We start from the raw sequence: 16,841 nt of genomic DNA, 5'->3' as shown, positions 1-16,841 counted from the left end.
ATTGCGCGCTTTAAGAAAGGAATCAAACTGACATGTCTAAGCAAATTGTTCAATATTATCGTCATTAACATTCATTCCCGACACTGATTCGAGCTTCAGTAATTACAATAAGAGTTCCTTATCTTGTTATATAGTATCTCACATCGCGTTAACAGATGTCCAGTTATTTTGCTATTATCGGCTCAGGTCTATTCAGGTCTAGATCAAACACTTGCGAAACATACAAAACCAACCTTCCATAGGAAGCTCAGACTCTTCACCTCGATCATGAAAACCGAACAGGACAAGCCGGGATTCGAATTCAAGTTGTAAGAAGTAATATGATTTCGTGTCATTTTTTTCTCGGCCATGGAGGCCCCAAGGATACAATCGAGAGTTCAAAAGGTCTACTAGCACGGATCAATGTTTGTAGTTTATTTCGCTCTCAATCAGAACACTCCTTAACGCCTCATTAAAATAAGAGATAATTGCATATGTTACTATATTTAGCCGTTTTTTTCGCCAAGAACTCGTGAAAATCTCGGTATTGAGCAAGTTTGCAAATAACTGGTTATTGGCACACTGTTCCTAAATCGGTTATTTGCAAACTTCCGGTTATCTCGAGTGGTATTAAACGACCACTCCGAAGCAAAACATGAATATCTCTAAAACCAGGTGACAGTTTAACCGGAGCTTTCCACATGACTAGCACCCTGTATTAAGCTGTCATTTGTCTTATAGAACACATTTTAAATGTATTGAAGACGGTCGTTTAATACAAGATTGACGGTATGTTGCATTGTCTTTTTTAACGAGCGTGGCATGACATCAATGCTTTTCACTGGAGTTAACAATGTCCCTCCATAATCCACTTATTGTGGAATAAAGTAATTCGGTTATACCATACTTTCAGGAATCGAGCGATACGGAATAGTCTCCATGGCGTCGACATGCAGAGGCCGATCATGGACAGCACTTAACGGAACAGACGAAACAGCGACTTCTCTGTGTGTACTATACACAGAACACTACAGTATATCATGAGATTCTCTGACACAGATAAGTCTGTGACCGACTAACCAACAACATGGAGGGATTGAAAATTATCTGTGTTCTACTAGTTCTAATTTCAGGTTGGTGTGTTACAATTTACGCCTGTTATTTGGAAGTTATATGTTATGGTTTATGAACTCCGACATATCGAGACATATCGAGACTCCATGTAGCTGAATTCTGTTGAAAATGGCGTTAAAATAAACCAAATTGCATCAAATAAACCTCTCCGTTTGCCCATAACTACTTGTGAACATGGTTTAGAATATCAGTAGTGAAAGATTTGAGAAATCGTAAAGGACATTATTGCTTGTAATAAGCAATTTCTCTCTTTGTTTCAATGTTTTCTACTCAATTTCATCGTAAAATAATTGTCATATTTCATCATCTGCTTTCAATTTGGAAAACTTTTAAATAACCGCATGAAGTAGATGAACATAAGTATGTTACTTGTTTTACGGCGTGTCAGGGTTGTGCAGATACCTCAGAATGTTCGGACAAATGTACGGACGGATACTATGATCAGTGCATAAACTCCGCTTGCTCCTGTCCTACACGGGAGTTACAAATAAACTCAATAATGTTGAAATCAATGCTGAAAACTTTCAGCGTGTATTTCAAAATGTAATACACTAATACCACTGGGAATCCTAACGTTTGAAATCAACTATCAATTATCTCTTAGTATTCGCCTTGTGTATTGAACTTTGACATATCGAGATTCCACTGTATATTGAAAAGGGCACAAACAGCTTTAAATTCGCGACTTTGCTAATTGGTGATCCGTCGAATTCGTTCTACAAAGAGTTATTGCACACATCCAAAACAACTCATTGGCTTAGTCCGGGTTCAAAACCCCTGAAAACAGTATATTTAAAAAGAAAAAGAATACATAATTCTATCTTTTATATGTTTATATTACCGATAGATTTATCGGCATGAACATGTACCATTATCACATTCATTGAAGTGATTTTAACATATATCTATCTGTAATAGTTGTATCACAATATGTTGAAAGAACACAAAATATTCAAGAACAAAAACAGAGTGGCGTAACATTTCATTTAATGCAGCTAGAATTTTTTTTTGCTTTATGCCGACACGGAAAAGTCTTATGGATATATACATTTTAAAACAGCAGCCATTGCATTTGTGTGTTAGTAGAATCAGAGCGAAACGAATGATTTTGGTCTGAATCGTAAATATTCGTAAACGGCGACGTGTTATCATTATGAGCAATAATGATCGGCTTGGTCAGTAAATATAAATTAGTATTACAGTGTACATGCATTATCTTCATTAAACTATTTAAGACATTGATTTGAATGCCATTTCATGACAGGGTAAATTATCACACTGTGATACAAAAATATAAAACCATTTTCCAATTAGCACCTTCATATATGAATGATCTAGTAACATTTTCAAATAACGAATCCCACTGTCTTAGATCAGCTTTGCAAAAAGATCTTGTTTTGGCAAACAAACCACGCACCAAATACTATAGTGATACATATGCATATTATTGTATTATCGTATGAAACAAATTAAGACAGGAATTGAGAAACTAATCTTCAATATCCTCAATTGAACGTTGTTATAAAGCACATTTACTTCAACAAATTACAGATTAGAGTAATTCTACGTTAAATATAGATATAATAATTGAAAAATGCAAATACAAGTTATATACCAACAAAATGGTTTCTGTATGGAATTATTATATTATTATTACATGATGCAATAACTGTCTGTACAGTTGAGTGTACTTTCGGAATTAAATATCCTCATAAATTCACTTTTTCGGACACATGTTCTTCTGAAAGGGTCTCCAAATTATTAATAATGCATGTATATCAAGTTTTAAGAAGTTTATTTTTGTTGAACAAACATTTGTCAAGATCGTGCATACCGGCTTTACCTGTGAACGTTGTCGAATACATGGCATTGTTGTAAATATGCATCATTATACTAGTATAAGTATAAGAGGCTATATAACATTTAACGCAATTAATTTTAAACGACACTAATTGATAGGCAACAATCCTCGCATTAAAATATTATCATTCAAAACAATAATTAAAAATCTCACCTGAAAAAATGTCACAAAAAGCGATTGTTAGTACTGACATAAGTGGGTTTCCTCAAATTAACTGTTGTTTACTATCTTGTACTTCATGCGCACAAGATTCAAAAAGTATATAATATAAAAAAAATGGCTATCACCAAAGTGCTCCAGAATAAATATTGTATCCATTAACACACGATTTTGTGGTTCTAGATCTGCGATACAGCGTATTTTTTCAGGTTACTCACACTTTGAAATAACTCAAACTAACAAAATAAACATATAGTTGTACGAGCTTCTGTTTCGGTATTCGTAAAAAACAGGTTACGCAAACTATACTTGTTTATCAGCAGAAGTTTTATTTTCACGCATCTTTTAATAGCCTTGATTATGAGTGACCTGTGCTGAGCAAAAATACAACGTCATCAAGACGCAGCAGATACTAGACTATTTTAATCATTCATAAACATTCTCTTTCGCGACACGTATAATACAAACATTGTTTATAGATTTTTTTTTCTATATACGCTCCGTTAAAAAAAATCCATTTAACACGATATTCACATTATGTTTCCATTTGTGAATGAATATAGTTGAAGAACTCAAACCTCTTGCATACATTATACAACTCTTTCTCGCGCGGATGCGGCAGTTATCAGGTTTATCGTAGTTAAGAGCGAACCGACTTTTTGGTAGTAACATTAGTTGTTCGCAAGCGAACAACTAAAAATGGACTTTATGCATGTGCGCTTAGTGACGTCCCAAATGAGCCTGTGCATTCCACACAGGCTATTCAGGGACGATTCCTTCGATTATTATATAAATTTAGCCTCTTCTTAGCGAAAATCCAATTTCGGCAGAAAGTGTCGTCTCTGATTAGCATGTGCGGACTGCACAAACGACTCCGGGACGACACATTGTCTCGTGCGATCGGGAGGTCACGGATTCGGTCCCCAATATGGGTTTGTTCTTTAGATCTCCCAAGACAGACACCAAGTACTGGTTCTACTCAGGCCCAATACTTGAATTGTCAACTTGCGTCGATGCTCCATAGGAGACCTGCAATTAATGGGAAGAAGAGGACACTTAACGCGCATGCATACAACCATTTTTTCAGAACGAGGATCATTTGATCGGTAAAAATCTGTTATTGTTTTTTTTTTTTGTGCAAGATCTAAGTGTGAAGCCTTGCTTTTTATCTTCGATCGGCATCAGTACGTTTGATATCATCACTTATATGACGAATCAGAATTCTTGAAACGTTTCATTTTTATCTCATAAGCTTACTCTTCCATTCGCCATACAGAAAACATGGCTGCTACTGTGCGCGTAGTGAATGTTCAAAGAATGTGTTTGTATTCTCACTATTCTATCTGATCCACGCCCTTATTATGAGCTTTTAAGTTGCTTTGGTTACGGCAAACAAGAGACGCTACTTTAGAGAGGCGACCTTGGGCCTTTTCTGTCATGACTAGTATGAAGCACATAGTTAACTGCACATCGGATGAACGTCTCATGCAAAGGACGAGATATTTGATTACATGTTTAGTGGGTATGGATGGATAGCCTGACAGCCATGTGTTTAGTGGGCATGGATGGATAGCCTGACAGCCATGTGTTTAGTGGGCATGGATGGATAGCCTGACAGCCATGTGTTTAGTGGGCATGGATGGATAGCCTGACAGCCGTGTGTTGTGACCATGGATAGTCGCTTCTAACGTTTGGTCCGATGAATGTCTAAATCGATCTTTAAACACATGTATGTCTTCTATACGGCGTAACATCCTCAATGAACATTATAATCATCATCATCATCATCATCATCATCATCATCATCATCATCATCATCATCATCATCATCATCATCATCATCATCATCATCATCATCATCATCATCATCATCATCATCATCATCATCATCATCATCATCATCATCATCATCATCATCATCATCATCCTCATCATCCTCAGCATCGTCCTCAGCATCATTCTCATCATCATCATCATCATCATCATCATCATCATCATCATCATCATCATCATCATCATCATCCTCATCATGAGCTCAAACGAAGCAAGATGTAAAATAGTTAATTTTAGAGCCTTATTGTTCAATATTCTGAAATTTGTTTAAATACACAAAGAAAGCAATATATCCTTCTTATTATTATTTGTTCGCTATATCAGTATTAAACTTCATTTTTCCAAAGAAAACTTGGTTGGATTGCCACTTAACTACTAGTATAAGATGTAAATATGAAAGACACAATACATCTTGGTTTTACGTAGTTTATTATCATTATAATCGTCTTTAATACAGCTGCTACGTTAAACCGTGTCAAGCGAAATAGCAAAATGCAAACATGAATAAATAAAAGCACCAACACCCAATATTAATTTTATTCGCAGATAAATCGATTCCGGTCGTTAATTATTTAATATATCAACAAACATCGAATGCTATTAAAATAAACATTTAATATATATAAGTCGCGCCATTGCAAATCGCGCTTAATCCATGTGCAGCCCGCCCAGGGACGACACTATCCGTCTTTACAGGATTTTCTTTAAGAAAATACTTTTAAACAAAAACTTCCATAAAAGCGGAAAGTGTCGTCCCGATTAGCCTGTGTGGACTGACTCGTTTTGTTCAGAGCGCGGTTCATATGAAACTGGTACATGTAAGATAGGAATATATTGCACTGTCATATTTCCCTTCATATTAAGCTATGATTTGAGCATTGTGACTCAATAAACTATTTATTTACATATAAAACATGTACAAAATGATCTGATATAAAATATATAATATGATATAATGTATAAAGCATATATACGACCAGACTATTAATTTCAACTCAAGATGTTATATAATATATGTATATACTAATTGATTAAAATGCGTTGACTTGCACTCGTGCAATTCACCATATGAAAAACCATATAAACACGCTTAACAAGTAACATCATTTTATTGCGCATAACAATCAGGTTGTATGTATACATGTATGCGCCAAACAGCGATTCCAATGGGTAATTATGATCCAACACAAATCCCATTGTAAGTGAAAACTTGAGACGTAAAGAAAACGATGTATAAAAACTATGCATGAAGCTAGTAAAAACGCGCATGTTATGCTAATTTCAAGTTCAGGAAACACCGGGTGACATTATAAGTAAAAAACCGAGAGGCATTATAACTCAAGCTTCGTCTATATCTCGATTGTACGAGATGTTAGATCCGTAAGAGGGCGCTGAGCGTCTCGTAGTGTTGAATCTCAGCGGAATTCTTCCTGTGGGAAACCCCGTGTCAAGGTAAGTCAACACGGCACCGAATCGCGCCCTATGGAGAGTAATGTCTGAGTCAGCGTCCTCAATGGTGTCGGCTGGCGACCGGAACAAGTTGTCCGGGTACCGGAAGGGCGGTTCGCTGTCTCCGTCGTCGATGCTTGTGGTAAGTGATGTTACTCGTGGGGGATAGTGCGACGGCTGAAGAACGAGGCGGGGTAAGCGAAAGCTCGGGTCATCTAGAATAATAATGAACAAATACACAGTTGAGCCTCGTTCTGTGAAAAAGGGGTTTAATGCATGTGCGTTAAGTGTCGACCAAGATTAGCCTGTGCAGTCCGTACAGGCCTTACATGAACGACACTTTCCACTTTCATTGTATTTTACGTATAAAGGAAGTCTTTCCTTAGCAAAAATTAAACCCTATTAAGCTTGTGCAGAAACGACACTACGCGCATGCACCAAGCTCCGTTTTCCCAGGGTGAGGATCAATTTTATACAACGCTGAAACAGTGCACACTTAAAAAGTGTTTTATTATTATTATTATTATTATTATTATTGTTTGTATTAGTATTATTTAAATTAACCCATCCAGCACATAAAATACCATTTGGATAAAAATGCTGTGCATAACGCTACCTTGGTCAGGGTCCGGTTCTACCACAAAGGACGCGGGTTCGGGTCCTTCCGAGATATCTTGATAGGTTCCGTACGTTGGGGCGCCCCAGGGTACGTGAGTGATGCGGCGACCGATACCCACATATCTCGGCAGACCATAGTACGGAAGCCTGCAAGGGGTATTGGAACATTGGAACTGGTAAATTAAACGTATGGAGGTTGCCAACGATGCGGTCAAACATGGTTTTTTTTAAGTAGGCTCCTAGATACGGATAAGAAACTAATATTTTAGCCATGGTTGCCCACTCTTGTTCTTACAAAACTTTGTGTACAGAGGACATGTGCGCTTTCTAAAACATATATAGGGACCTACAACACCGCGAATTTCCATCCATGCTATAAATTGACGTGTCATAACAGGACAAATATCGGTACACCGGCACAAGTGTCTTAGAACGTTTTGGTGAACCATGCCTGTGCGTGGAATACGGGTTTTCTTGATCATTGAGCATATACGTTTGGTAAACCGGTACAAGTCAGGTTATAATTATGTGAACCGCTTTAATAGAGGACTATTTCGGGTTGTTATTGACTGACACGGCATATTCTGGCCCACCAATGCGTCAGAAATAAACTTGAACGTCGAATCATATTTGCAAATTTCAATAGACAATATTGTCTATAATTCTCGTTAAAACACTTCCTAACAGATAAGAGTCAAAATCGTTAATTTCTGTGCAAACGAACGCTACAGACCATTCAGGTTCCGGCTCTTCTTCGCGTTTTCGTCGACGTCTGCAGCAGGGACACAGCCAACAGCAGCAGAATATCCCGAGTATTGCGCCGAGAACCAGAAGGGGAATTCCCGCGCCGAGCAGAGCAATCCACCAGAAGTTGTCTGAAACGGAATTACAATGTTCTGTGAACTTGTTGTTTTTTCGACTGACAAGTTCAACATAGATACATACAACTTTGCTTATGAGTCGAGCTCTGAGAAAACCGGGCTTAATGCATGTGCAAAAAGTGTCGCCCCAGTTTAGTCTGTGCAGTCCGCACATGCATTAAGCCCAGTTTTCCTAGAGCAATACTCACGTTTATTATTATCACCCTTACATAAACCTAAATTGGTCACGTTTGAATGCTTTTCAACGCATATATTTGCGTTGTATTTTGAAACGTTCGAAAGCACAATGCGTTATCAAACATTTAATGGACGCCGAGCATAGCTGAGATGTACATGTATATGCCATTCTGCAAATAATTATGACCAATACGGCAGTTACTTTTCCATGCGATTCAAACAACTTACCTAAGTTACATTTCAATAACAGTTATGTAGAATTGAACTGCATACATAATGTCCAACATTATGTGCTCCAAATAATAACAGTTTTATTGTTTGTTAATACGAGGGTAAGAACCACAGGTGGTTAGCGTGTGGCTATGATATTAATTAGTGAAAACATCATTTTGAATGATAAATAATCATATTATAACGAAAAATTAACTTTTCTGAAAAAAAATATTTCACTATCAAATATATATATATATATTTGATAGTGAAATATTTTTTTTCAGAAAAGTTAATTTTTCGTTATAATATGATTATTTATCATTCAAAATGATGTTTTCACTAATTAATATCATAGCCACACGCTAACCACCTGTGGTAAGAACGAGAAAAATTAATTGAACCTCGTTCTGGTAAAAACCGTGCTTAATCAATCTGTGTACAGTGTCGACACAGATTAGCCTATGCAGTCCATTATTTTAAGAAATAAGGGCGCCAGTATAGCAGTTTTGGTCCTTGCACAGGCTAATCTGGGACATCACTTTCCACTTTTATAAAATGTTTCGTGTAAGGAAAGTATAATCTTAACGAAAATCCAGCCTAGTCAGAAAAAACGCTTTCCATGATTAGCCTGTGCTTGGGTAATCTGGGACGACACTTAAAGCTGATGCATTAAGCCCAGTTTTCATAGCAGGGACCACAACTGCTATTCCGACGCCTTATTTCTTATTATGCAACAATTGTTGTAATATTCGTGAGGATTATTTGCTAAGTCGAATTAGAACATTACTCTAGCCATTTTACGATAAAAACTAGCACACTAACTCGTATCAAATAATAATATACTTTGTTCTTCATAAGTACAAAACTGTTTATAATGTACACATTGAAATTTCCTCTTACTGTATTGTGTGATGATATATATATTTTTTACTTATTCTAAGAAAACTAAAAATTTTACACCGAATTCCCATCAGGATCTTTTTTATATTTCTAACAGTTATAATTTGTTAAAATTTATTTAAAGAAAATAAATCATTTTAATTAGAATTTCCTTAAGAATCTTTTTTTATATTTCTAACAGATGTGAACTATTCTATAATGTACATAATCGTTGAACACTTTTAGAATTTTTAGAACCATCGTCTCTCGTAACTCTTTTAGAGTGGCTTTGTACATTTATATAATTATAATGATTTTGTACTGCTTAACTGTGTTTTATGTACAAAAGTGAGACCTTAATAAACTATTCTGTCTGTCTGTCTGTCTGTCTGTTTGTGTTCGTCTGTCTGTCTGTCTGTCTGTCTGTCTGTCTGTCTGTCTGTCTGTCTGTCTGTCTGTCTGTCTGTCTGTCTGTCTGTCTGTCTGTCTGTCTGTCTGAATGTCTGTATGTCTGTCTGTATGTCTGTATGTCTGTCTGTCATATGCTCAAACAATAAGGAATGTTGAAAAATATATCAGAACTTCTTTGAACAAATGTGTGTGGTAAAAACATGTTAAAGAAATTCAAAGTTAATTAGAATAATACGTAGAATAATAAAAATGCCTAAACACTACATATCAAGAATAACGTCTGAAAGTTGATGTCAATGTACTTGGAATAAATTGTAACAATCATGGTATAGAAATTCTAAGTTGGAAAGGGGCATAACTCCGATAGAAAGACAGGATTACTTTGTCGGATAAGTCCATTTTTAGTTGTTCGCTTGCGAAATTAGGCGGAGTGACGCACAAACATACGGACAAACAGAGAAACAGATATGATGGTTCCATGATGGAAATGTGGCATGACTACTTGAATAAACATTGGGCAACAGTGAAAACTCAGATATTTAGAAGTTAAATGCTTACCTTTAGTACGAGCAGGCCTGAAAAAATAAATAAGAGAGTCATTAAAATATGTATTTTTGAAATACTGACACAAAACTTAAAATTACTAGTTAAATGCATATAATATGCCTTGACAGTATTGCAAACAAAATTAGCTCAGTAAATGGACCGCGCTCTTGTGAAAAGGGGTCCATGCATATGCATAAAGTTTCGTCCGAGATTAACCTGTGAAGTCCGACGCTTTCCGCCTAGACTGGATAATCGTTTATAAAAGACTTCATTCCAACGAAAAATTCCATAAAAGCGGAAAGTGTCGTACCTGATTAGCAGATGAGGACGACACATGCTTATATGGGATGACACTTTACGAAAATGCACTTAAGTTGCTTTGCAAAGATGAAGGCTAAAATGCGGATATGTTACTTACTCGCAAACCGGACGCCCTAAGTCTGTGGAACAAGTGTCGTCTGCCGAGCAATTACCGCGCAGGTGCTTGTACATGTCACACATCAGTTCCGCTTGATCTATGGTGGCATTGACCTCATCTAACAATTGAAAACATACCGTAATTCAACTGATTATCATGACCTCACATAACAACTTTTATTTCATGACGCCTTTTAACAATTAAAAACGATAATTTTATTTGACAATTAAGAATGATAATGTCATAAAGCCCTTTATTAGCATGATGTGACAAGAAAGAATTTATAATCATGGCGCCATCTGAGAACCATGCCTTCATGTAACAATAAGGTCAACATTTAACAAATGAGAATTATGATGACATAAAGCAATTGAGAATCGTGGGGTCATTAAACTACCGAGAATCATAAAGTCATCTGACACATTAGATACATGACCATGATATAGCGCTGACTGGTCTGATTAGTAGTGACAATATGCAAATGTTACTGTTGGTTGATTGACTGGCACGCTTTTTTAAAACACGTGTAGTTTCTGTATTACAACTGTAAAATTGAAGTACATTTGTACTTACACGTGGTTCCAGCAAGGGTTATTTTGATGACCGGTATTGTTTCGTTGAGTATAGTGAGCGGAACCCCCTTGAAGAACGCCGACTGGGATTTCGAAAACACGGAGTGGGCGGTGTCTAAGTTGTCGTAAAATATGGAATAGTCTACGATACCGTCTGGACTGGAATTGGAGACAGAGGATCAAAATGAGTCGCGCTCTGGGAAAACGGGGCTTAAACATTTAATGCATGTGCGAAATGTGTTGTACAAGATTACACCGTGTAGTCCGCAGACTACTTTATGGAAGTTTTCGTTTAATTTTTTTCTTTTAAGCGAAATTTTTTACGACACTTAACGAACATGCTTAAAGCCATGTTTTCCAAGAGCGAGGAAATTTCTGTTATGTATTTTAACGCAGTATTTCGTGTTACTTTTAATGAACAGTGCATTTCCATAGCATAATTCCTAAATATAATTCAAAACTATAGACGAATAACAGTATAAATATGTCATTTAAAGTGATTAAATATGATTATATTCAATGGCGATCGTCAGCATGTAACAATACGTACTTTTATGATTTAAACTTTAATCATATATAATATCAGGTACATGCAAACGTGACTTAAATATCTTAATTCTGTAAGAGACATGCTCAGTATATGAAACATCACTGCAGAAGATAATGTTTGGTTCACAATTGCTATATGTACGGATTGTCAGTATTGTTTAAATACTCTTGTTCTCTCTAAAAAACAATTGTACGAGTGCGTAATAGAGAAATTTATAAAGCAATGATACATGGCTGTCACGCCCGTACTGCGCTTTTCATTAGGGTACTTAAATCTCAGAAATTATTTTAACCGAGGTAAAGCTGGATCTGGTTATTGTCAGAGTATTCAATTAACACTTCACAACAAAAATTAAAAAAAACAACAACAACAATATTCAGATGATGAATAAAAATGTCAAAATGTATCTATACATATTTTTTTTCCTAAGAATAATACAACTGATTTCGCGTTAATGTCTTTGTTTTTTAGTAAAGATTTTCAATTTTATACTGTGAAGTCTCATTCTAGTTAGTCAATGTCTACAGTTTGAGTCAGAGTCTCCACTGTTATACGGTGTAGCATCATTGTCTATAGTTTGAGTAAGACTTTTCACTGTATACTTTGTAGCCATATTCCCGTTCAGTCAATGGACACATATCCTACCTGATAGAAACGATGACGATCTGGCGGAAATAATCTCCGATGTTCTCCTTGTAGTATTTCGTAAGCTGAAAAAAGGATAAAATATGTATGAGCGAATATTATATAAAATTAATATTTATGTGAGACCTTACATTTTTCTGTTGTTTTTTCTCTCCAATTTTGATTGACGTATTCAATAATTGTATCGCAGCCAGTTGCTGCTGGCACCAGTTGAGAGTTCTTGTGAGGTCGATACTTTGGTTGTGTTGGATTTTATTTACTTGATGTTAGTTTTGATAATTTGTTATCGGAATGATGTGTCTATGAATATTAATACCACTACAATGCGAGAGAGCCTGATGAGTTGGGTTAATTTCAGGTTTCATACATAAAGGGACACTACTCGCAAGCAAAATACAAACTCTTCGGAGTGATCTACCTTCCAACAGTTGACTGACAAAGACCATTTTGTGACATTCATAGAAATTACAAATCAGATAAATTCGAACGACATAATGCGATTAAAAAGATCGTTTACAAAAAAGAAGTTTCGAGCTCGTTTCCAGTTTGGAACAAAAGTCATTGTCGCGTTGGCACATTCAAGGAGGTAATATTTTTTTTTAATAGTTGTGTGTGTTGAATTGAAAATCTTTGTCTACATGAGGAAGAATAACAAGCTTTCAACAGCTCCAAGATCTCCGTAAGTATCGTAAGTATCTGAAATTTTGAGGTCCCTGTTCAATTTGATCTATGTAATATAGTTGTCGTACATCGCAAACGACGAAATTAATATCATTACTATTGACTGAAATAGAATCGGACATTATTATGTTGCTCAGAAATGAGTTTAAACGGTCAATCATATTTTGAATAAGGCTTATTCGAAGCTAACTGCATCACAACTATTTTTATAACAAATACGCATATTCGATAGAAATTATCTCGCAAGTTAGAATATTTGGACTAAATAACTGAATATTGTTGTACTGTACTCTTAGTTTTGCATAATTATTATCAGATAGATCTACTAGTATTTTGAACCTCTGTGTGGGGATGTGCTTTCTATATAAGAGTCGTGTTCTGGGAAAAATGGGCTTAATGCATGTGCGTAAAGTGTCGTCCCAGATTATCCTGTGCAGTCCGCACAGGCTAATCAGGGACGAAACTTTCCGTTTTATGGTATTTTTAGTTTCAAGGATGTCCCTCCTTACTGCAAATCAAGTTAAGGCGGAAAGTGTCGTCCCTGATTATCCTGTGCGGACTGCACAGGCTAATCTGGGATGACACTTTACGCACATGCATTAAGCCCAGTTTTCTCAGAACAAGGCTTATAATGTCACCTGATCATATACGTCTTGTTGATACTGCACACGCCCTATGGAGTCGTCGGGCGGACCTGACTGAAGCTGGATGGTTACATTGGTGCCGTGTATCTCACCTGAAAATCATGTGTGTGGACAAGTTTCGTTAATCTTATACTAAACTGTTTATTACATTGTTCACAATTATACCCGAAAAATAACAGATATATGACAATACGTTTAGTTTTCATATGCAACAGTGCAAGCTTAAAGGGGAATATATACGACTTTTACTAACATATAGACACGAATTAAAACAATACATAGTCCTCATGTTAAAGCCTTTATTTAATATACAAGCCATATCTTTGTGTAATTTGAAAGTCACCAAACATTCTGCCATTCTTTACAATACACGCCTCAAGTGAAGTCCGAACTCACACTAAAGAATCCCGCACGTTAATGAGAAACTTACAAACTACAAACCGTTATCATGAGTGCGCATACGTGCATGTGCATGAAAGGTTTTGTATAGCCTTACCTAACTTACCTGTTGGGTTGCAGGTGGGCTCGCCTGGACTCCATCCGATGCTTGTACATGTGCGGGACGCTTGTCCGCTGAGTTCATATCCGGTCGCGCATGCGTATTGGGCAACACAGCCCTCGTTCGTGCATTCGTACTTCACGGAACCGTTTCGGGGAGCGGTTAAGTTTCCGCATTCTGAAAACATTCACATTCACATTTATTTCAGAAGATAAGTGTTACAAAATATAATATTATAAGAAAACAATACACATGAAAAAAAACACACGACTTTTTGACAACTAAGATTGTATTTCAGTCAAAATTTCAGACACAGTGCTATATGCAAATTTAAATTATTTACGTTTGCTATACAAAATTGTTATAAACACATAACACGTCTGCACAATATCAGCTAACAAATAAATATTTTAATGTTTAAGTAATCCGGATAATTCAGAGACATACATAACCCTTTTCACTTTCTATACGTTTGCACTACAGACATTCATACGAATACTTATGTGACTACGTGGCATGATTTGAGTGATGTCAACGAATTCAATTGCATCAAAGGGTCCATGCAAGTTATCGCTTATTTGATCTGCGTTCTTTGAAAACTGGGTTTAATGCGTGTGTGTTAAGTGTCATCCCAGATTAGCACGTGCCGTCCGCACGGAATTTCGATAAAGGCTTCTCTTCTATACTAAAATCCAATGTAGGCAGAATGTGCTGTCCTTGATTAACATGCGCACTGCACAGGCTATTCTGAGACGACACTTTGCGCACATAAATTATGCACGGTTTTCGCAGAATGCGGCTCATTTATTAAGTTACCTTTGATGCACTGAGGTAATTCTGTCCACGTGCGATTTTCCAGACATGTTGCACTTCCGTTACCAACAAGCCTGTATCCTTCATTGCATGTGAAGGTCACCACCTCATTCACTTCCGTCGAACCAGTGAAATGGCCGTTGTCGAAAGATGGCGCACGACACAATTTTAACGGAACTGCAAATATATTCAAGTTGCATTTGTTTAATAAGTAGCGAAAGAACGCGTGTGCTTCCACAATGTAGAAGCAATCAAAAATACGTTTTCTAAAACAGAAAAATACAAAAATAACACATGATAAAACTCTTATCTTAATGTGGGTATTTTCGATTTAGTTAACACTATATTTTTTAACCTTAAACCAACACATATATATATGAAAGAATAAAGTTAAATAAACTATATAAATTATCTTTTTTTATAGTTTCTTACATCAAATATCATAATCGTAACGAAAAAGTGTGCATGTGTGTCTTATTTAAAGATCTGCACAAAATAGTGGTGATTTCCCAACAGTGTAATCGCCAATACATGAAAGAGTTTTTGACTGTACAAAGACAAAGTAATGGCACTTAAACAGGAATATATTTCGTTTATCTTTTAGATATATCTTATGTTTGTTATTCTTAGACGTTTATATTTTGCAGGATTTGTTTATATTCCTCATACTCCTTTAACAAAGAAATATCGTATAATACCTACTTAAAATTAATACTGTGCACGCAATAAAAATACGGTCGCATGCTACTTCAATAAAAAACATAATAAAAACCAGTATAAAGATACATTTTTTTATGATTAACACACCTGTAACCGATGATGACATCATTGATGTTGACATTGGTGTCGAAAACAGAGATATGGAAGTGTGGGATATCTCTGTTGTATCCATCGTTGCTATTGACATCGTAGGAATCAACGATGAAATTGATTGGCTTTGACTCACACTTGAAAGCATTAAAGTCCGCTCTGAGTCCGACGCGATATTGAATAATGTTGAGCTCACTGTTTTGCTAGCGAACACTGAAGGTGTTAGAGATTCGGTCGATACAACAGTGTTCAATTCTGAAGATGTCATTGATGAAGGTACTGAAGACGCCAGTAAGGTTTGCGCACTGGCCTCTGTTATTGAAGATGTTATTTCTGTCGATAGGACAGAGAGTGATTGTGATGAACTGTCAGAGGTCGACATCTTTATAGACGGCAATGTCGAAGACATAACGTCTGTGCTTGATACTGATGTATATGCCGTAGAATCAGATTTTGATAAACTTGATATAGCTGAGGTGTCCACTGAGCTAGTCTCTGATGAGAATAAAGAAGCGCTTACCGATGTTTTCGAGAATTCAGGCAGTGTTGAGTAAACAATCGGAAGTGTTGGAGTTAGTGTGGACGATGTCAGTGATTCCGGTATTGAAGTCGTTGGAGTGAATACACTGGTGATGGAAATGACTGACTTTGCACTAGACTGAGTTGTTGAATCTTCCGAACTGGTCAGTGTGGAATGTAGAGATGAAACTATTTGTGCGGACGATTCCACCGTAAAACTTTGTGTTTCGCTTGGAACAATTTGAGTCTGTGTTGTGGCAAATGACGTAGCGCTCATTGTTGAAGACAGTAGCGTTGTTGGTACTTGCGCAATCGACGTTGATAAACTCTGCTGCGTTGAAAGATCTGAGCTTACATCTGAAAGTGTTTCTGTGATAAACGATGAAGATTGGCTTTGAATCGCACTTGAAAGCATTGAAGTCAGCACCGAGTCCGACTCGGTATTGAATAGCGTTGTGCTCACCGTTGTGTTTGAAGACTCCGAAGGTGTTAGAGATTCGGTCGATACAACAGTGTAAACTTCTGAAGATGTTATCGATGCAGGTACTGT

General features: G+C 36.5%; 1 protein-coding gene across 1 annotated transcript; it reads right to left on the bottom strand.

Annotated features, from left to right (window-relative positions):
- Positions 1-6,056: 6,056 nt before the first annotated feature.
- On the bottom strand, positions 6,057-16,216 carry LOC127860787 (uncharacterized). Its single transcript, XM_052399066.1, has 11 exons — positions 15,770-16,216; positions 14,966-15,139; positions 14,156-14,326; positions 13,645-13,742; positions 12,326-12,390; positions 11,132-11,289; positions 10,559-10,676; positions 10,153-10,169; positions 7,767-7,908; positions 7,032-7,180; positions 6,057-6,630 (listed from the first exon to the last, which is right to left on the bottom strand). The coding sequence occupies exons 1-11, from the start codon at positions 16,179-16,181 to the stop codon at positions 6,305-6,307; spliced, it is 1,830 nt and encodes a 609-aa protein (XP_052255026.1). The 5' UTR covers positions 16,182-16,216; the 3' UTR covers positions 6,057-6,304.
- Positions 16,217-16,841: the final 625 nt, after the last annotated feature.

This window comes from Dreissena polymorpha, chromosome 15, assembly GCF_020536995.1.
Source record: "Dreissena polymorpha isolate Duluth1 chromosome 15, UMN_Dpol_1.0, whole genome shotgun sequence".
Lineage (NCBI taxonomy): Eukaryota > Metazoa > Mollusca > Bivalvia > Myida > Dreissenidae > Dreissena > Dreissena polymorpha.
Note: the sequence above shows the minus strand (reverse complement) of the source record. Positions and strands in the feature narration are given on the sequence as shown.